General features: G+C 38.2%; 3 protein-coding genes across 9 annotated transcripts in view; all 3 read right to left on the bottom strand.

Annotated features, from left to right (window-relative positions):
• The window catches only part of ankhd1 (ankyrin repeat and KH domain containing 1), a 52,121-nt gene extending 37,126 nt beyond the window's left edge, over positions 1-14,995 (bottom strand). For all 7 annotated transcript variants that reach the window (XM_084386575.1, XM_084386576.1, XM_084386578.1 and 4 more), the window contains exon 1: positions 14,535-14,995. In XM_084386575.1, the coding sequence (XP_084242701.1) occupies positions 14,535-14,798 (264 nt within the window). In that variant the 5' untranslated portion in view covers positions 14,799-14,995. The remainder of the gene's footprint in view (positions 1-14,534) is intronic.
• A 1,565-nt stretch (positions 14,996-16,560) lies between these two features.
• On the bottom strand, positions 16,561-19,905 carry LOC311276717 (deoxycytidine kinase 2). The gene is made up of 7 exons (XM_084386574.1): positions 19,667-19,905; positions 19,006-19,121; positions 18,696-18,889; positions 18,448-18,595; positions 18,224-18,339; positions 18,036-18,135; positions 16,561-17,044 (listed from the first exon to the last, which is right to left on the bottom strand). The coding sequence occupies exons 1-7, from the start codon at positions 19,758-19,760 to the stop codon at positions 17,018-17,020; spliced, it is 795 nt and encodes a 264-aa protein (XP_084242700.1). The 5' UTR covers positions 19,761-19,905; the 3' UTR covers positions 16,561-17,017.
• A 493-nt stretch (positions 19,906-20,398) lies between these two features.
• cd248b (CD248 molecule, endosialin b) lies at positions 20,399-25,385 on the bottom strand. The gene has a single exon (XM_084387784.1). It carries the CDS (start codon positions 24,604-24,606, stop codon positions 22,570-22,572), a length of 2,037 nt encoding a protein of 678 aa, XP_084243910.1. The 5' UTR covers positions 24,607-25,385; the 3' UTR covers positions 20,399-22,569.
• Between the last annotated feature and the right edge of the window lie 828 nt (positions 25,386-26,213).

The raw sequence follows: 26,213 nt of genomic DNA, 5'->3' as shown, positions 1-26,213 counted from the left end.
CAGAGACCTTTGTCTGCAATTACGGAGATCATACATTTCCTGTAGTTCTTGACAAGGTTTGCACACACTGCAGCAGGGATTTTGGCCCACTCCTCCATACAGACCTTCTCCAGATCCTTCAGGTTTCGGGGCTGTCGCTGGGCAATACGGACTTTCACCTCCCTCCAAAGATTTTCTATTGGGTTCAGGTCTGGAGACTGGCTAGGCCACTCCAGGACCTTGAGATGCTTCTTACGGAGCCACTCCTTCGTTGCCCTGGCTGTGTGTTTCGGGTCGTTGTCATGCTGGAAGACCCAGCCACGACCCATCTTCAATGCTCTTACTGAGGGAAGGAGGTTGTTGGCCAAGATCTCGCGATACATGGCCCCATCCATCCTCCCCTCAATACGGTGCAGTCGTCCTGTCCCCTTTGCAGAAAAGCATCCCCAAAGAATAATGTTTCCACCTCCATGCTTCACGGTTGGGATGGTGTTCTTGGGGTTGTACTCATCATTCTTCTTCCTTCAAACACGGCGAGTGGAGACCAAAATGCTCTATTTTTGTCTCATCAGACCACATGACCTTCTCCCATTTCTCCTATGGATCATCCAGATGGTCACTGGCAAACTTCAGATGGGCCTGGACATGCGCTGGCTTGAGCAGGGGGACCTTGCGTGCACTGCAGGATTTTAATCCATGACGGCGTAGTGTGTTACTAATGGTTTTCTTTGAGACTGTGGTCCCAGCTCTCTTCAGGTCATTGACCAGGTCCTGCCGTGTAGTTCTGGGCTGATCCCTCACCTTCCTCATGATCATTGATGCCCCACGAGGTGAGATCTTGCATGGTGCCCCAGACCGAGGGAGATTGACCGTCATCTTGAACTTCTTCCATTTTCTAATAATTGCGCCAACAGTTGTTGCCTTCTCACCAAGCTGCTTGCCTATTGTCCTGTAGCCCATCCCAGCCTTGTGCAGGTCTACAATTTTATTCCTGATGTCCTTACACAGCTCTCTGGTACTGGCCATTGTGGAGAGGTTGGAGTCTGTTTAATTGAGTGTGTGGACAGGTGTCTTTTATACAGGTAACGAGTTCAAACAGGTGCAGTTAATACAGGTAATGAGTGGAGAACAGGAGGGCTTCTTAAAGAAAAACTAACAGATCTGTGAGAGCTGGAATTCTTACTGGCTGGTAGGTGATCAAATACTTATGTCATGCAATAAAATGCAAATTAACAATGCAATCATACAATGTGATTTTCTGGATTTTTGTTTTAGATTCCGTCTCACAGTTGAAGTGTACCTATGATAACAATTACAATCTCAATCATGCGACACTTATTACACAGCGCTGGGAGATCCAGTGAGAAAGCGTTTGAATTCACCGCAGAATTAATAACGTCGCAGTGAGATCTAATTGGAAGCATTCAAATTTGTCGCAGAATTCTGTTATAAACCACACAAGTCAGATCAAACAGCGCTGACGTGGAAACCAGAACAACCTTGAAAGCTTCCACCAAACTCGGAAAAGGCAAAGCGAATTACAAAATCTATCGCCAAATAAAATATTTATATAAATATACTAAAATATATTGGAAGTAAATTCATTTGGATCATTACAAATACTTTGCTTTAAAAGTACCAAGTAATCACACAGTGAGAAAAAAGAAAATCCTGTAAAGAAAAAAAAGATGCATCGATAATCGTTTTATCATCGCAGCCCTCTGAATGGGTAATCGAATCGTGAGGTGCCTAGAGATTCCCACTCCTAGTTGCAACCCTAGTGATAATTATCGATAATGACTGATATGAAAAATTTTATTGTGATAATTTTTTTTGCCCATATCTCCCAGCCCTATGGTGCATATGTTAATTTTAAATCGCAATAAACAGGCATGTTTATTTAATCGCATCTATTCTACAGTTACCAAAGTGCGCATATGCTTGTGCAGTTCACGGATGACGTGTCACACTCCTGGAGTGGTGTGCAGATTCAATTCAACATGGTGGTGAAAAAGGCCTCAGATTTTTGGGGAATGTTGACAGCAGCATGAAAATAATGCAGTATATTCATGGTCTAAAACATCAAATTGGAGATATTTTTAAATGAGTCACAAAAAAAAAAAAAAAACCCTGATGCTGAAAACCAAAGAACCAGCAAAGAGCTTGTGCTGGAAGAGCTTGAAGGTAGAGCTTAATATTCTCAGCAATAATCAGAATAATGAAATTTGCATGTACAAAGGAGAGAAACGTTTTGAAAAGGTAATCTAAACATCTTCGATCCTTAACTCTGATTATTGAAAATAATTACATTATTGGTTCACATGTAAACTTAGTAATTGTGATTAAACATTGCATGGCCAATTTAGTTTTTTTTATTAAATGCATACATGGATGAATCATTTACAATAAGATCTTTAACGTGCATTTACAAAACAGTGAATTTTCTTGGTGACTTTAAGGTGTTAAAATGCCTATTCCATGAGCCTCTATAACAATAATGCTGCAGCACATGGTGTGTCCCCTTGAACAGGGACAGGTAATTACCACAAATGAGGGCACTAGTCACAAAGTTCACATCAGCCACTAGGCCTACCCCTCTCTTAAACGCAGCTGGGAGAAAAAGCTGCATGCTATTTAGGCCCTGAGCCTTTCAGCCTTTGAATTACTGTAAGCATTAAGATGAGCTGATCAGCGGGTTTCCCCCCTCCCTCTACTCTCCCTGTGCCCTTGACCTCCACACACCTCTCTTAACACCCGCAGGGAGGGTAGGACATCCCACACTGTGAGGTACTGGGAGGAACTGGACTGCTTCTTAGCGTAGGCAGAAGTACATTGATGGCTACCAACCTGGGAAGGCTAGACCAGCACGGTGATCTCAAAAGCCATCAGAAGAGTTTTCAGAAAGCACAGGTATACCGAAATTTTTATTAGAGACGATAAAAACAACTGTGCATCAAAACCACTCCTCTTTGCTGGTTAAAAAAAAAAAAATTACTTTTGAATTTGCGACAGCTGAATGTAAATTTTTGACAAGCCAAACATGTCAGTTTCTGAGTAACATGTAATTTAAGCCACAAAATTAACTTAATTACACAAAATAAATACAATGAACTACGCAAAAAGCATTTAGAACTTCTCCAGCACGTTTTATAATTACCCAAAAATCAAACAGAGTTCACCCCTTAACACACATTATTACGTCCGTTAAAAACTTTGGCTGTTGGTTTGGAATATTAGAAACAAAAACATTGACAACACACTCACGGACAATCAATTAATTCAATGAATACTTGCCGGATAAGAAATAAATTAAATCAATAAAATCAAAAAGAGATCTTTTACCTAAAAGTTACCTAACTTGAAACTGATTAAAACCTGTCGAATAAAAATGTCTTTCAATATGTTTTATCAAATTTCCTTCAGTTTCTGATTTTAATAGCAATTGAATCAGTCCTATCTGCATATTTTGTTAGTGAACATCCTTCAACATTATTTATGCATGAAGTATGCAATCAGATTCTGACATTCCTGAACTTTTTTTAATTATCAACTTATCTTTTTTTTCATAATTTTGTCAATAGATGAACTGTTAAATGAGTGATCTTGAGATGAGACAAGATTCCTAAACTTAATTTCCATGACTGTTCCAGTCATTTGTGATACTAGACTAAATAAGCCACAAAATTTTACCAAAGTTAAGAATAGTATAAATGGTGTCAAAGCATCTCCTAGCAATAAAGCTACAACCTTTAAAACTTGCATGGCAAGTGAGAGTTACAAAAGTTCAGCCAGGTCCAACTCAGCAAAATTGAACTCAGATCCCATGACGGTCACAGACCAAGATAGATAGATAGATGTACACATACACAAACACACTCAAAAGTTTGGAGTCTGTGAGATTTTTTGTTTTTGAAAGAAGTCTCTTTCAAAGCTCACCAAAGCTGAATTTATTTGATAAAAATCATTAAAAAAAAATCTATTGTGAAATATTATTGCATAATATTTAAAATAACTCCTTTCAACATTTTATTCCTGTGATGGCAAAGCTGAATTTGTCCAGACTTCAGTGTCACATGATCTTTCACAAATCAATATAATATGCTGATTTGGTACTCAATACATTTGTCTTTTAATTATCAATGTTGAAACCTGCTGTGCTGCTTTATATTTTTGTGGAAACCAGAAAACATTTTGTACAACGTGGGACATGAATCTTTGAATAGAAAGTTCAAAATAACAGAATTTACAAGGAGGTTTTAAAGTACAAAAAAAAAAAAGTGCACAATGAGATCTGTGCAGAGCTCGTATAATGCTACATGAACTTTGGCCATTACTCATACAAGGGCAGATCAAGTTCACTGTACTACTAATAATAATTAAAATACTCAGATATGATGTGAGAGAATCACACACTCCATAGTAGGTTATATGTTTTGCCAATGTCTTTGGTTTTAACAGGAAACTTTCAAACATCAATCAAATAAATAAATGTAATTCCCATTCATATCAGATAATATATCTAACAATGCAGAGTAACCTTGCATGAGTTTTGTTCCTGTGGTCTGCCACAGAACCCTTCAAAGAAAGTGTGACATCTGAGGTTGCTCAAATAATGCCTTATGTGCCCAAAAGGTTTACTTTGTTTTTGAAATGCAAATAGAAAAGACAAGCATGCTTAAATAACCCAGTTGTAAACACCTGCTTCATGTAAATGGAGCAGAAGGCATATGACGTGCATGAAGCATTCAATTAAATTCTGTTAAGCTAAAATCTGTTTGTTATTGCCAGTACAAACTGTTGATGAAGTTCTAGACTACCCTGAAGAACAAGCATCAAAGTTTTATCAAAAATATTAAGCAACACCACTGTTCTCAACATTGATGAGAAGGAGAGGGAGAATGAGAAGAAACATATTAGAATGATTTCAAAAGCATCATGTGACACTGAAGACAGGAGTAATGACCGTTGGTGCTTGGGCCCTAATAAATCAGCAAACTTTTAAGCATTTATGCATGCAGCCAACAAAAAAGAAGATGTGCGGCGATCGTCATGTCAACCGCTCTGATGCCTATTCTGCACACTTTAGTACCGTATTCCACCCACATTGGCAGAAGGACGCATTTATTTTGCAAGCATTAATGTAAATGAAGAAGATGAAAATCTTGTATTTTCTAAGAGAAAGAAACTATACTCAATTTCAAACCTTACAGAACAGTTATACAATTCAGGAGACCTTGGTTCCTGCCAAAATCTAGGAGGCCGCCACCAGAAACACTCCAAAACACACAAAAAAACATTCTGGTCGTTCTTATAATTATGTCAAGAGATTACCCTTATTGTGTACGTAAGTTTCAAGACCAAGGAACTGGGAGGGGTCATACAATTTCAGACGAGATAAATATGAAGGGCTGCCAAAAGGAGCTGACCCAAAAAGCAGGGTGAGTAAGGCAGCGAGGCCGGGCGTGGTCAAAGCAGAGAGCCCTTCTGCAGTAAGAGTAATTAAAAGCATACAGGAGCATTTGAATGTGCAGAGCTCTGGCGTGGCTGGAATTGTTGTGCTCTGGTCTCAGACTCTGGGAAGCATTTGTCTCAGGGTGTGAGTGAGAGAGAGAGAAAGAAAGAGAGAGATGAGGGCGAGACCAGAGGCTACGTCCAAACAAGTGACTCTCATTACCTCATCTCTGCACTGAGAGACAGACTGCGAGTGCTACACTTCCAGCAAGAGGCAAGAACTGGAGGAGGTGGCACAATTCCTTTATTACGCCCAAATACCTGACATGTCTGGTGGTTGCAGACAGGTTAAGGGCTGGTAACCCTAAACCATCATGAAAACAATAGGATGACTTGGTGAAATCAAAAACACTAGCTCATATTCCTACGTCTTGAGGTGTCGTTAAACAAAGTGCTTTTACTCAATATCTTGAGATGGGAAAAAGAACACAAATGACAGGGAAATTTTAGCCATGCATGCAGGCCACCTGGCAGAGAGACTTCTGACAACAATAATATACAGTGTGTTAAGTCCAAAACAGCAACTCGTCCACAACGGTTCTGCACAACAGGTTCATACAAACTGATCACAGCATATTTATCTGCTTGTGTTTTGAGGTCACATGTAGATGAGGAAAATCAGAGGAATTACATTTAGTATGGACATGCTCTTCAGATAAACACAGAATATCTGATAAAAAGCATGTGTAAGGTATTGGTCTATCACATGTGTATACTAAAGGAAAAGTTCCCCCCCAGTTTAGTCATTATTTACTCACTGTGTTGTTCCAAACCAGTTTGATTTAATTTCTTCTTCAATTCATACAGTTATTCACTATTAATCTCAGCTGCAACAGATCCTAAATTACATCTCCATATTTATATATGGCACAACAAAGCGTCACAACAATGATGCAAGATATTCTTGGTTCTTGTGAGTCTCTTAACTGATCATGATGTGAGAAATATAAACAGGCATATATTTAAAATCACACAGCTGATATTGGAGAGCTGAAGACGACAATATTACGAAAATAACTTAAATTTCAGTCTGTTCTTCACACAACGTTCTAACATGACTTTAGAAGACTGGAAATATAGCACATTAGTCATATAGACAATTTTTATGGTATTTTATGGGTTTTTATTATTGTGATTTTTGAAGCTTAAAAGCCCCTGGTCAACTTTCGCTTATATTGTATGGAAAAGAGCAGCGTAAACATCCTCTCTAACATCTCATTTTGTGTTCTAGAGAAGACAAATTCATTCGGGTTTGGAAGAACATGAGGGTGAGCACTAGGGCTGGGCGATATATCGCATGACATTGTTATGCGCATCTCGTCAGTAAAGCCGGTTCCTTGATTAGTAGTAAATCGCCATCACCTGCTTTCAGATGGAGCGGCATTTACTACACAGAGCCGTAGTTCACTGACAAGCTGAGCCATATCGCATTAATTATCACGGACGTATCGCCTGCGATAATTAATGCGATATGGCTCAGCTTGTCAGTGAACTACGGCTCTGTGTAGTAAATGCCGCTCCATCTGAAAGCAGGTGATGGCGATTTACTACTAATCAAGGAACCGGCTTTACTGACGAGATGCGCATAATGTCATGCGATATATCGCCCAGCCGTAGTGAGCACTTTAGAATCAAATTTATTGGGTTGGATAAAAAGGGCTAGCAATAGTGAGTGGTGCTGGAGCTGTGTAATATTGTGCTAATATTTAGGCTAAAGGTAGACCGATTCATCGGTTTTGCCGATATATCGGAATCGATAGTTTATTGGTGGAAGTGCGTGTTGTTTTTTGTAACACGTGAGGCTGCGCGCAGCACGAAGAGCGCTGACACTTCAGATGCGCATTTAAAACACTGACAGCGAAACGGTATGAATACAGGTGTCAGTGCTTTCTCTCCTTCCATGCAATAGATGCACACCCTTGAATGAGCGCGGCTTTCTAGTGCATTTACTTGAACTTCTTAGGTAATACCTATTGTTTAACCCATTTGAGAGGCGGCCAAAATCAGAATTTAAAATGGATTGAATTAAGCTCTACAAACTTGACGTGCGATGCCGCGCTGACTGACATGTATGCGCATGAATCACTGTCACATGCACAAGCTCAGAGCAATATTTTAAGTTACTGCATGATAATAAATTAACTAGCTGAATAATAATGCATCACGATACACAGTCTCACTTTTAGTCTTAACTATTATAGTATTTTTAAGGGCAAAAACATGAACTTTTAACTATTAGCTTTACTTCAAGTCAGCTGTCACTGTAGCGCGAGGCCAGTAGCATATAGCATTACTTCCTAAGCCTGAGCAAACTCGATCACATCGAGCTAGGTGGGCGTGGTTTCAGCTCCACCCACACCCCGCCTCTTTGACCATATTCTGTTATCCGGGAGTGACACGCAGCCAAGATGGCGACGTCCGGCTATGCTCACTTTAGGCTTCAAAAACACTCTTCAGACACCAACAGGTGAAGTCACGGACCCTACGTCCATATTTTTTTTTACAGTCTATGGTTTATATCCAGCTGGTCACTTTTATGCATTCATTAGCCGGCAAAGTTGCATGTTTAAAGCTAGTGACGTGATTGCTTTCTCAACATTGATATGTTCATGCAGCCGACAGAAACAAACAAATCAGAAACGCATTTGATTAAATTATTTTTTATCACTGCAATACATATTGTAATTTTGATTAGAAATATAATAGATCTTATATAGAAGCAAATAAAGTGAGAGACTATACATGTAATATACATTTATGCAATTAATGCCCTGGCCTTTGCAGAGATTTAAAGATGGCCATCTTTAAGCATAGCAGACTCTTTGGATTTATATGAAATGGTAAAACTTTACAATAAGATAATATTTTTAGAATTAACTAAGGTTAATAAATGTTGTAGTATTGTCTATTGTTAGTTTGTTAATTTCAACATTTACAACAGTTTTAATATTTATTTTATCTGTTAACCTTAACGTACTATAAACTAACATGAATGATCAAGGTACAATTGTCTTGCTCAAATATTAAAGGGGTGGTTCAGAATTTTGGACATCGGACCTCATTTACAAGTTAGCCTGTGTGTTATTTATCAGTGGAGACAGTTTTCAAAAAATTTCACCCAGTCCTTCCAGTTGCATAGTTCGCTGGTGCTAGGCTAGCGCGAGTCAACGGTATCTGCTAGCCTGCCATTAAAAACAGTTTTACCCACTCCACAGTACACCAAAAGCAAATAAATTATAACGCCAGACTATCGATGTCTGTTGAGAGAATAATGTTAGAAATCAAACTACACCTCAATGATCGCATTACATTTACAGGAACTAGTTTCTCAGCAGCGACGGAATTTTATTTTGCTCCGGTTAGTAGTACTGCGCCGAAAAGTGTAAACAGAACAGAAGCGCACTACAGTCGGGACGTCTAGCTAGCTATATGTAGCTATACATTTTCTGCACTGGCACCACCGGTCTCCCGATGTTCTGTCCCGGTTCTCTACGGCATCTCCAGCTGCTGTTGTCTCTACAGACAGACATTCTTTCTATTTCTGCCCTCTGTGTTCGTCTGTGTATTCCGGCTCATACATGTAAGTTACGGTTCGTTGAATAACACACATTCCTCGCCTGCATCGTCTCCAAAGTCCAAAACATTGCCATGGCTTTCAAACGTGGCCATAGTCTTATGTCTTGTTGATTTCTTCGTGAAATATACTCTGCTTCTGCTGTAGTGATGAGTGTCAGCGGCAGGTAAATACACTTGCGTGATTGTCATGTGGACCGGCTCTCTCGGTTGCCTAGGTAACTTAATATCACTTCGCCGCTGTTGTAGACTGTGCTAATAAATACAGGGAACAAAGTATAACTATTGCAATGCGATGAAAGGGTAGTTTGATTTTTAACATTATTCTCTCAACAGACATTTACATCGGTAGTCTGGCGTTATAATTTATTTTCTTTTGGTGTACTGTGGAGTGGGTGAAACTGTTTTTAATGGCAGGCTAGCAGATACCGTTGACTCGCGCTAGCCTAGCACCGGCGAACTATGCAACTGGAAGGACTGGGTGAAAATTTTGGAAAACTGTCTCCACTGATAAATAACACACAGGCTAACTTGTAAATGAGGTCCGATGTCCAAAATTCTGAACCACCCCTTTAATACATGCTGTAAAAAAAATGATATTGCATAATGCATTTAGTTCATGAAAGCTAGCTAATACATCCTTGTTAACAAATGGGACTTGTAAAGTGTTACCTATGAAATGTACGCATGTTTCTAGGTTATAGCTAAAGAAATCTGTAATATTTTCTGTAGAATTCATTCCGTAGACCTTCTCATTTTAATATATTCACATTTATATATTTATTTAATTTAGCACATTTCAGTTCAGCACTGTTTTACTTGGAGTGTCTTTTTTTTTTTTATCCAGAATCCATTTTAAAAATATCGGTTAGCCTAATCGTTATCGGTAAAATCCACTATCAGTCAACCTCTAATTTAGGCTACTTCACATAGTTTCTAACATACTACGGTGCATGGCTGAAACAACAAGTTTTTAAAGAATCATCATAAACTGGGAACTGCACAAGATGATGAAACTCCAACTACACCGTTACATATGGATAAAACTGGCAATGCAACAGAGAACCTGCTCTGAATGCATGTGTACTGTATGTACTCGGGTTATATAAAGCTGCTTCTCAAGCCGCAGTACGGACACTACATCCACAGCCTTTATAAAAATAAACAAAAATTATTTTGCATTTAAAACTTTCAATTCTTTCGCACATATTGCAATATGATTGCAATGCACTTAACCCTTGCACTTAAATACACTCTGAACTACACAATAGTACAAAAACTACTCAGAGAGGATCATATACAAGTCTGATGCAAGTTTAATTATTAAGTCTATTTCCGTCTGTTTCATTAATGGTAATAATACATTTTTTAAATCACTTACTGTTTTTGAATGAATTACTTCACTGTATGAATTAAATATAAATTGATTCATAATAAAGATACTGAAGACTATATTGTGTTTTATTTTTACATTTTATTCAATTTCTGTAGTATTTCTTAAGACATTTCAAATAAAACTAGGCTACTGTTACTGTACCTGAAAAACTTAGTTTAGCCTATTTAATTTGTATGTTTTCTATTGTATTTGTACTGTTTATTTATTTATTTTCATTTTATTTACCAGTTTCATATTTGCAAAAAAATCTTATTTTTGTATCAAGAATTTAATTTATGTACTAAGTAGTTTTTCTATTTGTCTCAGGACTGCCTTGCTTTATTACAGAAGACTGCCAGTCATTTGAGCAATGATTGCAGTCAGCTTAAATGGCATTTGTTTACATTTAATTCAGTGCATTTTTTTTCTTCTAGACCGATTAAACTGTCTACCGCAGTCAAATAAGTAACAAAACAGTAAACTACAATCAAATCCATAAATGTATCGAATCGAAATTACTCAAAATTGAGAATTTTTTTTTTTCTTTTTTTTTCGTGACCTCGAGAATTGATTTGAATGGAATCATGAGGTACCAAAAGATTCCCACCCCTATTAAACAGACACCAAAAATATATGTTGCACTAGCCAGGATCCAAACTAGAAACAAGGTAGAGGGATTGCCAGGTTTGTATACGATTATATCTACAGTTTTCCCCAAAGACAGGGAGTTAACGTGTAACGACTGTAGTTGACTCCCTCTTCAGAAAGCAATATGCAATTAATTAGAAAACACATGCTGTGTCATAGGCCACAGTCATGTGAATGGTCTTGGTCATTAAATGTGTTAAGAGAAAAACACACACACACACACACACTAACAAATGCTCACAAGAAATACCTTTTTATGTTAGGAGTTTCTGTAAGTCAAAAATATTATGGTGTAAGGGTTCATAATACGTTAAGATAAAAAGATGCTAATGAGGGATTCAGTAGAGGACGAGGACTTAAACTCAGTAAATGTAATGCAAACTTTGATACTAAATGTGTTTTGTTTTTTTCTATTCTCATAAGAAAAAGCATTTTGACATGAGGGCAGAAAAGGGCAATTGTCCGCTACAAGTATGCTGCTCTTTTCATCTGATATTTGACTGACTCAGGTATTGATTTAACAAAGAGTCTCTGAATGAACCCAGAACATCACTTCTGTGCCTGTTAATATATAGGACATATAGTGGGTTGCCACACGTTGACCAATGTGTGAAAAACAACACCACACTCACACGAAGTGATTAGAACAGTGTAACCATACAGTTTAAATTGTCTTTAAAATTTCCCATGACCTTTAACATTTCATTCATCATCATACTTTTCCCCAAGCATGCAAATCGCACTTTTGAAATTCCCTAATATTCCCAGATTTTCCAGAACCATGAATATAGCTTGCAGTAGAGGCCTATATTAAGAGAACAAATCACTGTCACAATTTAAAGTGAAGCAAATAAGATACAAGGCTCAGTATCTGAAACGGACTATGCAAATGTATGACTACAGACAACTGCAGAATTCCAACTAATACAAATCAAAAAGAATGTCAAGAATTTAAATGTACCTAAAAAAATGTGTCGATTTGTAATTTAATGAATGTAATGTAACAACTTGATGTAACAATGTAATGTGACAACTTCTCACATGATCCTGCTTCCAGGTCAGACTGAATATCCTGATTCAGCTATACTTCGGGTTGCAGAATGACTAAACTTGTTTTTCACATACATGATTACATTTCTAAACATATTTAGTCTAATTTTAAGTCAAAGCATAGAGCAGACTAACTCATGAAGCAGAGTGACCCAACAGGAAGTTCATGAAGAGTGCCAGAATTCGTGGGAATGTGGGCCCTACCTGAGCTTGTCATCATCTCTGTGTACCTCCACCGACTTTAATACCCCTCCCCCTAAATTCCAAACAAATACCAACAACACATGGGTAGGGGGCGACCATTACAAGTTATAAAAGGCAACAACAGACACACCCCTGTACTCCAGACAGGGGGGGGGATCACATGCAGCTCTGAAATACAACGGTGTATGTATGTTTGTAAGTGTTTCAGCACAGCTTACTCCCCGAGAACTTCATTTGACTTCAGTCATTTACATTAAAACAGGCCTAAGGTTGCTCTGCAGCCATATTGCTCTGTTCATATTTTTTTTTAAACACTTCACACTTGGTTGTGGAGCAAGTATGCGATATACCAACAGACACGATAAATAATAAGAAATTTGTCAACCGGTAGAGATTGCGGTTATGCTCTCATGATATGCTTCGTCATAAAAGTCTATCAGTTGTATGCGTTTTTAAGACATGCCAGTTAAATAAATAAAAAAAATGGATACACAACAAAACAAAAACGTAAATAAAATGGAAGTAGTAACATTTTATTCCATTATAGTAACGTACATCCAAGTGCAACGGATAATAAAAAATGTTTTGGATGAGACGGTTTTTGATATGTGGCCGTTGCACAAAATCTTGCAGAAGTGGGGTTTATGTCGAGTAAATGATTGGAGAAGACCAGAGAGAAGTCTGTCGTTTACGCCGGAAGATCCAGATATTAATAAAATAGAATCTATTAATAGAATAGAATCAGATGAATGTATTTAGAAAATAGACACGGCGAATTTTTTAAAGTTCAAGCGATTTTATACAAATCATCCCAATTTGCCACAAAAGAGGACTCGATTTGGTTTTCACACACAATAGATCGACCTGAAAAACAAGTACCGTTTACTTAATTTGCATCTCTGTTCTATAATTACTTGTATGTAAAAAGTTGTCAACTTTACTGAAGCTAGTATTATTTTTTGTGGTGAAATCAAATTTAGTGTTAATAATTTCAAAACTATCACCTAACTTTTGATATCGCAAAAACCTAATTTGAAGCAAACTATATTGTGATACATCACCCACCCCTACACGCATTCATTTTTCATCATGCAATTCTTGCATGGCAAATGCACGTCATCTGTCAACAAAAGGTAAATCCATACAATCCTTTAATCAAAATTAAGAATCAGACCATACCTCTGACAGGCTGTTTGAGTATTGCAAATGCTTGAATAAAGTGGAAGCATGCACTCGATTCTATTAGACGTTGCTACAGTTTTAGAAAATCTTCCTAAGTGGGATTGATAATTATCAATCTACAGGACCCAACAGGTGCATCTTGATACAAACCCACATGACAAGTAGCCCTGAAGCCCAGCGCCACACTTAACGATCACAATGGCTAATGATTGTCCCTCTGACATCAAAGAATAAATATCTAACCTTAAAGCTTGTCGTTTTAACATTTGCGTCCCATGAAATGACAGATCCTGCTGTGTGGATACATTTACATGTCTTGAGCTTAAGTACAAGTGCTGACACTAAGGTAATGTGAACGTTAGAACATCATGCATCTACTGACACAGATGTCAGATCTAAGTCAAACCTTAAGTTTACCAACACAGTGCAAAGGCCTGGCGAGGCACCGTCACGCAGATAAGCTTTGCTAAAAAGCTAAAATTTCCAGCTAATATTTAGATACGTACCAAGAGCCACTTAGCCTCCCGGCTAGCGATATTTCTACATCCTTCAAAATGAATGTCACTAAGACGCGACGTGTGATGAGTTACACTTTAAAGGCGTAAACTAAAGTGACAAGTGGTTGAAATCGGTGAAATTATTTGGGATGGCTAACTAGCAGACGATGGCGTTGCCCCCTGATGTTCTCTTTAGGCCCAAATCGCCGCCTTCATCTGAGCCCGTGCTAAGCTAAGCTAACTCGCCTGAATATGAGCTATTTAGAAACGCAACTGGCAACGTGGGTCGCGCGAAACGCTACTGAAATAGTTGCTAACGGCGCTCTGCACAAAGGTGTTGTTGTGTAAATGTTGTCAAAAGTGGGACGTGATAAGTCGGCCTCTTTAGATGAGGTGATTAATTCCAGGGTTTTGGTGGGTTGGGAATGAAGCCTATTAGGGCTAGCAGGAGTTAGCATGTGAGCTAGCACACACACACTCTCTCTCCACTTTCCTGCAGGCTGACTCGCTCTCACCTCAGACACCTCATCCTCGTCGCTGCCGGATCCGGGGCCTGACGATAACACCGCGGCCGCTGTGAGTTTGAAATCAAGTCTGTCTGTGGTGGGCCCGCCAGCCTCGCCGAACAAGCGGACTTTCTTGCCACCAAGGCCCCCGAGTCCGGCTCCTGGTGTAGCTCCAACCCCCATCCCTAACGCAGGGGAACGCGGAGTCACCGAGTCAATCTCGTCCTCGAAGCCGTCCGTCAGCATTGCCGTCCCGGCTACTGCATCCTGCATACTTTCCTATATAATACGTCTATTTGTGAAGGTAATGTTGTCTTTTCACTTTCTTTGGGGTTATATTGTTATAAAATAATTACGTTTTACTTCAGAAAAATCCTCAAACTCTCCTGAAGCGAGAAGAGAATCTCTTTCCCCCAAGCCATTAACTTTCTAACAACCTATCCTACTTCGTTCCATTTGTGTATTGTCCCGCCCTTGTTCAAAATATGCGTAGGTTATTGGGCGCGAGAGTTAAGTACTGGAACCTGATTGGCTGCAACGCACGCTACTCAAGCAAAAGCACGCGACGTCAAGGTTGGTTTACAAGAGGGCTTTAAGATTTAACGCCAGGAAACATCCTTTAGTAAAGACGATTGGACGTGGGCACGCTTGTCACAAATTCCCGCCCTCTCGTTACGCCTATTTTTGTCTTTATCGAGAAAGTAGAGGTTAATTTGTTTCAGAATCATATTTAGGAAGTTTTGTACATTTTCGAGGTGTCATGTTTACAGTAACGCAGTGCTAAGATGCATCAAATTAGTCGGTCACTGACTGTCTAATTATTTAATAAGTATAATATCTAATATGTTGACAGTCAAAAGTGTAGCTGTCATCTCTTTGCGTCCGATATTAAGCAACTCTTACTATTTAACATGTTACGACAACTGTGTCAATAACATTCTGTTTAGAGGAGGGCGCGACCGACCTGGGTGAAGCAATACCCGGATTTCTCTGGAAGATTTCATTATGGGACTTGTAGTTTAATATTGATTCGTATATAATATTGTACACAAAGGATAATATCCTTCTTTTTGGGGAAAATCGTATTTTTTTTTAATAGGGATTTCTTTTCACATTCTTCTGCATAAACATATTTAGCCTTTTATGCCACCTGGATTCATTTAAAAAATATTTATGACTCCATGGAATTATTTTTATGACTCTATGTAAAGCTTTTTCTTGGCAGTTAAAACTGAAAACTAATTGGAAGTTATTCAAAATCCAAATTTAATGTTCACAATAAACTCTGTTTAGATGGCAATTGTAAGCTGAATAAAGATTTTAGACTTTAATAATTTGACATACTCAATTTTGAATATTAAAGATTAGAACAATTACAAGTCTGGTTTAATATTTTTCAATAACAGACAGTGGTTTTCAAATGACAGACAGTGGTTTAATATTTTTCAATAAACAATGACATTTTAATATTCTAAATATTAAAACTCAGTTTCTGTTTACATGTGAAAGGTTTCACTTTTCACTTGTTTCATCTATTTGCACCGCATGCATTGGGTTTATGAGCGAGCTCATAATATCATTAAAAAAAAAAAAAGTTTCTTCATACTCTTCACTTTGAGTCTAAATTATGTATATGGGCCACATAACCTTAGTTTGACATATGTACATGCCACAATTATGAGTCCTGTTCATGATTACGGTATTGCAAATGCATTTCATTGTTTCTCATGTCAAATGAGCTGTAAGGACATGTCTGCATGACATTTAAACCAGTGATACATTTCTTCAATTTTAAATGGGTAAACCAGTCTGAACATAGATAAAATTAACCTGGAAAATGGTCATAACTGAATTGCCTTCACTGACCATTAAAGCCGAAAATTATTAAACCAATCTTAATTTTAATAATGAACTCAAAATCACAGAATGAGCCAGCAGGTCCTCATTACTGAGTGAGTCAGCATCCTGACAGCCTGAATTACAGAGGTATAATTACAGGAGTATGAAATATTTAAGAACAGAGAATATCTAGATGCATTTTTGAGATTTTATTTATTGCCACAGCTTCTCAGTTGTGTAAATCATCATTTTAAAACTGGCCTTTCCTATGTCTGTGGGAACCCTGTAATATTAGCTTTAATATTTTCCCTTAAGGAATAGTCTTCAAGCCTAATGACAAAACTTATATAAATACTAATCTCTGCACTAAAAGCCAATGGTTTAAAATTGAACTGTATATGTTGTTTGTCCAAAAATGTCCTGCACTTTACACATGATGTCCTGTCCTGCTTCAGTTTCCATTGCAGAAGAGTTAAAAAAAAAAAAAGTGTGTAAAAAATGAGGTTTTAATTCTATAAAAATACATATGTACAACAAGCTAAATAAAATAATACAATCATAAATTCATTCAAATGACCAGAGACGTGAATCCAGAATACTAGTGAGGAATCACCAATGTACATCATTCACACAGATCAATTTACATTTTGAGGCTACAAGGAGCTCAGAAACTCTTTCACCTGAAAGAAAAGAAGAAGAAAAAACATCAAATCATGGCAATTCTAAAACACTTTACTGATGGGCCTGTTTCACACTGGACAAGTAAGCACAGCACCCATGTTAAAGGGGTAGTTCACCCAAAAATGAAAATTCTGTCATCATTTACCCTCAAGCCGTTGCAAAAAGTTGTGGGGCATCATTGACTTCCATAGTATTTTTTTCCATACTATGAAAGTCAATGGTGTCCCACAACGGTTTGGTTAAAAAACATTTTTCAAAACATCTTCTTTTGTGTTCAGCAGAACAAAGAAATGTATAGGTTTGGAACAACGTGAGGGTAAGTAAATGATGATTTTTATTTTTGGGTGAACTATCCCTTTAACAAATTTAGACTATTCACACTGCACGCTGAGACAGCTTGTAGCAGGAGCAGAGCAGAAGTGGCAGTGCCGCGATCGTTCTGGCATGAAGTCCATTTTTGCTACGCCGCTCACGTTGGATTAAAGCCACAGTGCGTTGTTCTGATTCAAAATAGACCTGAGTTCAAATTTCACCACAAAATCATATAAGTAAAGTGATCTATGTTTCACAAATCACCAAATAACAATCAGCGCTGTGAAAAAATTAAATAAAATACATGAATACATTGCCAGGAGTTTTTGCCCAAACTTCAAAAGCCTGTTTAAATTATAAAAACTAGTGGTATCTTAACGATAAGATTACTTTTATCATATAAACTACATATATACAGCATGTTATACACAGTAGAAGAGGAACATTGTTGCATTGCAGCAGAGTTTGCTGCCCATCATAAATCAAAGCACATGAGGAGGACATCTGAAAAGCATGACAGAATGGATGATACTCGTCTGTATTTGCGGAAACACAAGCCACGGTTCAGCTGCACACTACAAACGCTGCCTCCGCTCTGCTTGCGCATCCAGTGTGAAACAGGCATAAAAGGCAAAACTCTTAATGATGCCATTTGTCCGCAGACCCATATATACGTACCTTGTCAATTACACCTTCTTGCTTAATTCTGTCATTTTTAAAATCCTCATTAACATCCAGGACCAGTATTGGCAAGTCTTTAAGATACTCAAAATCCAACCTGTATACGACAAGAGATCCATTTAGATACTTAATCAATGAAAACAGCTGAAATACAAGTTTTAGCACATATTAAGTTGACCACTGACTTTGTGGTTCGGTTGGACAGCCAACACTCGTGCTTATAGTGCAGCTTCTCTAGGTATTCCAGTGGGATCCCCTGTTCCTCCTCTCGCCCTCGGAACTGAAGGCGCTGCATACACCTCTGCAGATCATGTGTTAAATCAATGAATCATAGTATATATCCTTACATTTACATCACTTTTATATTACTACAGGTGATCCATTCAACATGTAAGGAGCTGCTAGATACCTCGGGATCAGCACGAAGATAGATCATGGCGTCCAGCTCAATCTGGGACTCAAACTGAGTGAGGAGCCACGAATGCCAGTCTTGGTAGATGGCCCACTCGGTCTCATTCAGATCTCCAGACTCAAAGAGGTTGGAGGCAAACACATATCTGGAGGATTAAAAACATCAAGACTTTTTCAGTTCAATGCCATTTTACATGTCTTTTTTTATTGTCTTATAAATTGTTGCGAGAAGCTGTTTGTATGTACCGATCACTATAGACAGAACGCTCAAAGAACTGGACCGGTTTCTCTGCCTGCTGAAGTTTGGCAGAAGGAGGCTGAAGCTGTGAACGGACACGACTCAGGCAGGCGTAGGTCTGGAATGTGTAAGACCAGCGACTGGGCTTGTCATATAACATCTGCAGCAGGTTGCCTCCACTCTTCTGGGATGTGCTGAGCTCCTACAAGGTTTGAATGGGATATATTATTAAAAGAACTCCAGTTAACATTTGAGACTGAGTTTGAAGACACTCCTTAATAAAAACATCTTGTATACAGACACATAACGTTACTGTACCTCATACTCGTTCTCTGTGGTTTGTACATTGCACCACTTCCCAATGGGCTCTGGTATGACCTCCCATTCCTCTGACGCCCGATCCAACAACCGCACAAAAGTTGACTTCCCTGCCGCTGTTGCACAGACATAAAGGTTTTAAAATTTACAATACCAAAATAAACAATCATAACTTGTGTTGTCTCATAATTATCAAAGAGTAAAACAATTCCCTAGATGTTTGTATATTTGTATTAATTGCCAGAAGAATGCTTAAACCAAAAATTATAGCAGTATGACATTTTATGTCATAAATATTTAGTTTTTTTTAACTATAGCCTGGTTGTCATGGTTCTGCAACGTTATGAAACAACATCCTTTAGTTGTCAACCGTTGTTTTATTTTTTTTAGATTTCGATTTTTTTTAATGCTATGACCTAACATGAGGGAAGTTTGATGAACAGTCATAGTCCATGGTTGTGAAGCCTCACTCTACAAAATAGATAACGTTACAGTATTTGGCGCCAACAGCACTAACGTTACTGTATAACAATACAAGAAAGCTCTCGTGCACATTACTAGTTCGTTTAATTAAAAAAAACTAAGGTGTTAAAAACACTTACATAATATATTAAGTGCGTTTTATTTTATGTATATTATTTCGTTGATTAAAGCAACTTACCAATGTTTCCCTCTATTGAAATCTTCAATGCCCTTTTTTCGAAACTGAGGTCAGCGTCGAAGCTTGAACAAAATCTCTTGGGAGGAGTAGCCATTATCGTATACAATACCTAAATAAATCAACAAACCACTTGATTTGTTTTATATATTTTTTTAAAGTCCCTAAAACCAGCTTAAATGTTTCCGTGCGCGCCCAAACAGTTTGAACTGCTTGAAATTCGCGGCAAGCTTCACATGATCAGAGACGCGGGGGAAGGGCTCTATAGTACTCATTGTGTGATTGGACAAGCCCACAGAAGCCGCTGTTTCATTGGTTGTGACGTTTACAGTGCGCTCAGCTGCGGCTCCCTTCCCCGAGATGTTGTTCTTTATCTAGTAAACAGAGACTAGTAAATGCGAGACAACGTTAACCTATCAGATCTTTAAAATATGTCAAACTCGATTCAAATGGTAAGTGATCGCAGATGTGGACAGAGAGATCCACATTTTAGATAGATGATATATTTTAGATAGATCAATTACACATGGATAATATATTTAATAATAAATAATAATAAAATATTACACAATTAAGCGTTTTTTAAGCTTTGAATATGCTAGATCTAATAGTGTCCATATAAGTTACGATTTTTTTTAAAGCATAGGAATTGAGTAATGTTATATAGGGTACTGTTATATAAATGTAGTATCAGTGTGGCCAGTAGAGGGCAGCAGGGGACTACGGTAACACGAATGTCAAGCTAGTTTTTTCCCCGCACATTTTTCAATAAGTGATTATTTTCTATTGTTAGGTATTTAACTATCACGTACAAAATGAAGCAGTGAATAGTCTCTATATCTTTCAGGTAGGCAGTCAATGACATTAACAGTTGTTTGTGAGTTTAGTCTATTGTAGTGAAATAGTTTGAATAATTTGCTGTATTACCAGTGTCTTCAAAGGTTTTCAAGAGCAGTTTCGCTCTTTCTAGAATGCGTTTTTCTAATTGCTAATTTTAATGTCTGTTTAGTGTTTACTAGAACAGTGTTGTGGTAGCGATTTAGCAACATATCATGGAGACAAAGGTGCCTAAACAACCATTTAGTAAATTAAAGTTTTAATATTTACATAAAATGTATACAGTTAAGTTAAATTGAATGTGCGACATGAGTTAAATATATACTTTTTTTATAGATATGCACAAAATCGTTTTATTTATATGACGAGGTGGCCGAGTGGTTAAGGCGATGGACTGCTAATCCATTGTGCTCTGCACGCGTGGGTTCGAATCCCATCCTCGTCGGTGAATATATTTTTCAGGAGAAAGTCAGTATTGACATACCAGGCAGTTTTTATTTTCATAAATTCTCTATATTTTTATCACACTAGAAAACATTAAATACTGTTTCTTTATTCCTGTAATTTCATGTACAACAGTTTTTAAGGTCATATTTCATCATTAGTAACGTTGTTCTTTATATACTTTTACTTTCTTGAAGGATCCCACTCTGACATCCATGCAGCCAAGCAATCTAAAGCAATTCCTTAATGGATCAGCTTCCCATAGACCAAATGTAGACAGAAATACATTATGTAACTGTTACTGACAGATTTTTAAAAATACATTCAGACAAATATATCAGCTGATCATTAAGTCAGTCATTAGATACAAATTATTCTGCTAACTCCACATATGACATTAACAATCCTAATGCAGTAGACAAACTGACCCTGATTTTGCTTTCATGCTTTTGTTTTTCCAAAATGGCAAAAAAAAATGGCAAAGTGTGAAAAAGAATCTTTTGAAAACAACACATGATTAGGACAAAAAAAAAAACGGTACCATAACATAGTGCAAGTTCAGCTTTATTAAAATCACCTTAGTTTGTATAGAAAATAACTCAAATGTCTTACAGTGACAGCTACTGGTGTGGCTGTGCCTGTACAACACAAAACAGCCAAGCCAGCAGTCATTCTAGCTGATATCACTGTCCAACAGTGGGAATTACAATTGGGATGCTGAGAGTGCTAATCAAATTTTATTAGCGACAGCAAGAAACGTTTATTTTAACACTAGTAAAACACTTTTTGATAAACACAAAATGAGAATAGTGAGATACAGTGAAAAACGAATTTGTTGATGAAACAAATGTTTGACATTATGGATGTAATATATACGCTACTATTATATGGAAAAATAACAACAATAAAAAAAAAATATTATTTTTATTTCATTTACTATTTCACTGAAGACATTAGTGTTTTGTGCTTGAACTGTTTCTTTAGTTTCATGATTGTTACTGGTCTGTGACACTTTTCCTTTTTTCTGCCTTATTAATAGTCATAATAAAGTAACATGGGCATCTCCAGTATTACTGTATGTCTGATCCAATTGCCACAATGTTATAGTAATATAACTTGTGCTGGATAAAATTAAGTGATATTAACTGTAAGTTAAACTGATGCACTCAGATCTGTTTAATTTCTTATGTTTAAATGTCAATGATTGAAACCAGTTGTCTGGGCAAACAGTTGTAGTTACATACCTCACTGTTTGGGGGTGCTGTAGCATAAGCTATGACTGGAACAAATACATTTTATCTGTTGATATTTTTATCTCATTTCTTGTATTATATGAAAAATGGATGCATGCTAAATTCTGTTTGCTATGTCCTACTTTACACAAAATGTCTCTGCTCCACTTCCATTTGGAAAGAATTTATGCTTTTTAAAATCGTATTAATCATCTAAACCAATGTCTGAAAGTTATATTGTGCATCTAAGTGACTATTTTGCCCTTATATCCCACAGGGCCCTACAGAATACCAAAGTGACAGTGTGATCACACCAAAACAGCTTGACGAAGTCCAGGGTCATTGCTGCTTTTTAAGATAATAAAATAAAAAGTCAAGTTAACTGTACATTACTCAAGCTCGAGATTTTGCTGTGCTTGACTTTTCAGTCTTGGAGGTGGTGGTCCAGCGGTAACAGTCTGTCACGCTTTTGCTCCGTGGCTCTACAGCACAACTTGTGCAATAAACAATACCTAATGCTAACATGACCACAAGAAAAACACACAGTGGTACCAGCAGTGCCACAAGCAGCCAGCTTTTGTCGTGTTTCTTTCTGTCCCCTGGACGCTGTTCTGTTCCTGATGTATCTTCTGGTATTTGTGATGTTTCAGGAGTGAGCATGACAAAATCCCATTTTCTCTTAGGCGCAGATGTCGAAGCCATTGAGGGTCCTTTGTCTTCTGAAGTCCTTAAATCTACTGTATCACCAGTTGCTATTGCTATTTCCTCCTCATGTGCATCCTCTTCATTTGAATCAGCTGAAGTTGTAGTATCTATCAAAAAGTTAGGCGAAGGAGAATTTGAGGATACATGCTCATTTAATTCAGGTTCCTGTGTAGCTACATCTCCTTCCTGGGTCTTCTCCGTAAACCAGCTCAGGTAAGTCGGATGCCACTCCATGCTTGGGGAATCTGTCAGCCACTCTAGAGGGCTGGCATCTGTCACCAGTTCAGGCAAGCTGGGATCATTCAGAGTTGTATCATCTGATTCGACCATCAAATGTTCATCCTCTTCGACTGGCCGACAGTAGTAGTTGTCCACTTGCAACATATAACCCTCCTCACAAAGACACTCGAATCCACCTTCGTAATTTCTGCACACCTGATCACAAATGTCTGGAGTTTTACACTCATCGATATCTTTGCATTGATCTGGATCTTCTCTGAGTGGAGAGAATCCCTCGTGACAGCGGCACGTGTAGGAACCAGGCGAGTTCTCGCACAAATGATCGCACTTTCCTTCCATGCATTCATCTACGTCCATGCATTCTCCAAACTCAGACGGAAGGTAGCCCTCGTAACATCTACACTCGAATGTACCAGGTGCATTGACACATTCCTGCGGACATGGTTTCTGCAAGCACTCATCTATATCAAGACAACTCTGACCATCACCTGACAGGAGGTACCCATCGGGGCACTTACAGTGGTGTCCCTGAGAAGTGGACTCGCACTCAAACTCGCAGTTGGCACTATGGCAGGGGTCCGAAAGCTGGCAGGTCTTTCCATCCTCTCCCAGAACATAATTCTCGGAGCACTCACAGTAGTAATGGGTATCTGCGTTCAAGCAGTAGTGCTCGCATCCTCCATTGTCCTGTTCACACCAGTCCCTCGCAGTGTTCAAGCAGAGCGGTGCATCCTTCGACCAGCCAATGCTCCCATCCTCCCTCAGCATGCACAGAACTGACTGGTCTTCCTTCTCGTTGTCAGGACAAGGAAGAGTTGCCACAGAGCCGAAAGGAATGTGAGTAAGAATAGTACTTGCCAGTTCAAACGGGGTGGTGTACAGTGCAGGACCCCCTCCTTCTTTTTGAAGAGCTGGGCACATCCCTTGGTAGGTGTAACGGCAGAGGAATCCTTCCACAGCCACTCCACAAGACCCATCGAGCCATTTGAAGTTGTACTGGTCGTTGCCACTTTTGTCAGCTGTGTTGTAGGTAATGACCACACAACGATGAGCAGCACAAGCACTGGGTAAGTCATCGCGTTGCCAGTTCGTATACTGCGTTTCCTGATCCCCAGTGATCCAGGTAAAGCCCCTCAAAGGACGCGTGGCCGAGCACTGCCGAGGCTGACGCTGAAGGCCAATCCACAGCCTGATTCTGGGTCGGGGGCCACGTCTAACCCCGGACGATAGGAGGTCATGGATCAAAGAAGCTTCTTCTGGTCCTTTCATAGTAGCCAGGTTCCCCCCTTTATCCTTGCAGCTCCTCCAGGACTCCCGGAACGTCTTGCGCTGGAGATGAATAGAATAGCATCCCTCTGCATTGCACACACCATCCTGCTCCTGCAAGCTTTGTCCCATGACTCCCTTAGACCAATTCAAATATAGAAGAACAAAAAAAAGACAGGGATATGCAGCACAGCATTTTCGAACAGTCCTGATTCCCATAACTGTTCTTTTCTGCAGCTGAGCTATTTCTTGTTTTGTCTGTTAATCTTACTTGTCGGCAGGTTTTTTTGTGTTTTTTTTTTTTTTTTACCTTATCAAATGTTTAAATTTACCTATGAGCTCTTTCAAACCTCTGGTCTATTTCAAACCTCTGGTCTCTATGGTTAAAGGGATGACTTTTGTCTGCAGTCTGTTTGCTGCAGAGAGACAGAGAAGGAGGGTACAGGCGTTTGTTATTAGAAGAGGGGGCGGGTAATGAGTTCACGGAGTGGTGGGGGGAGATTCGGCCTGTGGCTATCCCTTGTGCCGTATGGTTTTCATAACTCTGTTTAAGGAAATAGTTTGTGACCCTGCCAACAAGTCCTCCCCCAGTCCCCCCATCCTCCACTCACTCGTCCAATCACTACAACAATCACCATCACAAATCCATCCATCCATCCAACCTGAAAACTTCATCCTGGGTCATCCTGATCAGATTTTAAATTTGTTCCATTCTTCTATGGTTCATTTTTGCACAGCTGCTCAGACTGTTTTTCCTTTTGATTTTAAGTGAATTTAGCATACTTTTTAATATAAAATTATTTTGTTTAATATAAAATTATTTAGAAGTAATGGTTTAAAAAAGATTTAACTTATTTTGTATAGCCTATTCTGTCAGTAACCAAGCTGTATTAATGCATTAAAAGTCCTTTTCACAATGGAAAGCGACCAAACATGATTAGAGAATATGCAGGTTTATTTCAGTGGCATCTATAGGGTTATTTATGTGAAGTAAATGAGGAGAAGATGGTTTGATAGCAAATATTTCTTTTTGAGAGTAATATTTTTCTTGACTGACCATTGTAAAAATGTAAAAATGGGTTGTCGTGCAAGACTACAAAAAATTAAACTCATGCATTTATTTTTTGTCGTTTTATCATGATCAATAAGTCATTTTCACGATTAATGATCTCAACATAACAAAAGTTTTCTTGTAATACATTCTATAACCATGCAATAAAAATATACTGCTATATCATGATTTATCATTTTTATTTCAAAGCAATATAAATAAAAATAATATATAGTGCATAAAAGGTTTTTGTTACCTCAAGACCAAAGGGAAATACATTATAATTGTTTTCTAATGATGTTAGCAGTTTAACAGTCAGGCAACTTAAGCAAAGGTTTCTTCATTGCTATATGTCATCTCAGTTTCAATTACAGCACTCCAACTTGGAATAACCACACTCTTTGTCCCCACAAACACCAAATAATAAACCTTTCTGAAATCCATCCCAAAAAAATCTCACCTACCTATTCCAATTTAAACAAGTCTGTCCAGGTGTGGACTTTCTAACTCGAACATACTTGACCAAAATTCCCTAATACCTCATTGTATATGGATGAAATAACAGAATAATCTAATAAAAATTGACATTGAAGAGACAAAAGAAGCACCACAGATGAATTCTGTAAAAACATGGATGAATTCATTCAATGAGAAAAAGAAAATTCAGCAAAAGAGGTGAATCTTGGTTTTGTTTATGTAACCCTCCAGAGACTAATCTACATGGGCCATTTTTTCCTCCTCAATTCTCAGATGTTGAAACACTCTCCAGTCTGAG

Source organism: Rutilus rutilus (genome assembly GCF_951802725.1).
Source record: "Rutilus rutilus genome assembly, chromosome: 18".
NCBI lineage: Eukaryota > Metazoa > Chordata > Actinopteri > Cypriniformes > Leuciscidae > Rutilus > Rutilus rutilus.
Note: the sequence above shows the minus strand (reverse complement) of the source record. Positions and strands in the feature narration are given on the sequence as shown.

What these genes read in the sequence shown, in the direction of transcription:
- cd248b (XM_084387784.1), bottom strand. Translation starts at nt 24,606, where the DNA reads ATGGGAATCAGGACTGTTCGAAAATGCTGTGCTGCATATCCCTGTCTT.
- LOC311276717 (XM_084386574.1), bottom strand. Translation starts at nt 19,760, where the DNA reads ATGGCTACTCCTCCCAAGAGATTTTGTTCAAGCTTCGACGCTGACCTC. An exon ending in TTCAATAGAGGGAAACATTG is followed by an intron (nt 19,122 to 19,666) that starts GTAAGTTGCTTT and finishes TCTGTGCAACAG; the next exon opens with CGGCAGGGAAGTCAACTTTT. An exon ending in CCACAGAGAACGAGTATGAG is followed by an intron (nt 18,890 to 19,005) that starts GTACAGTAACGT and finishes CAAACCTTGTAG; the next exon opens with GAGCTCAGCACATCCCAGAA.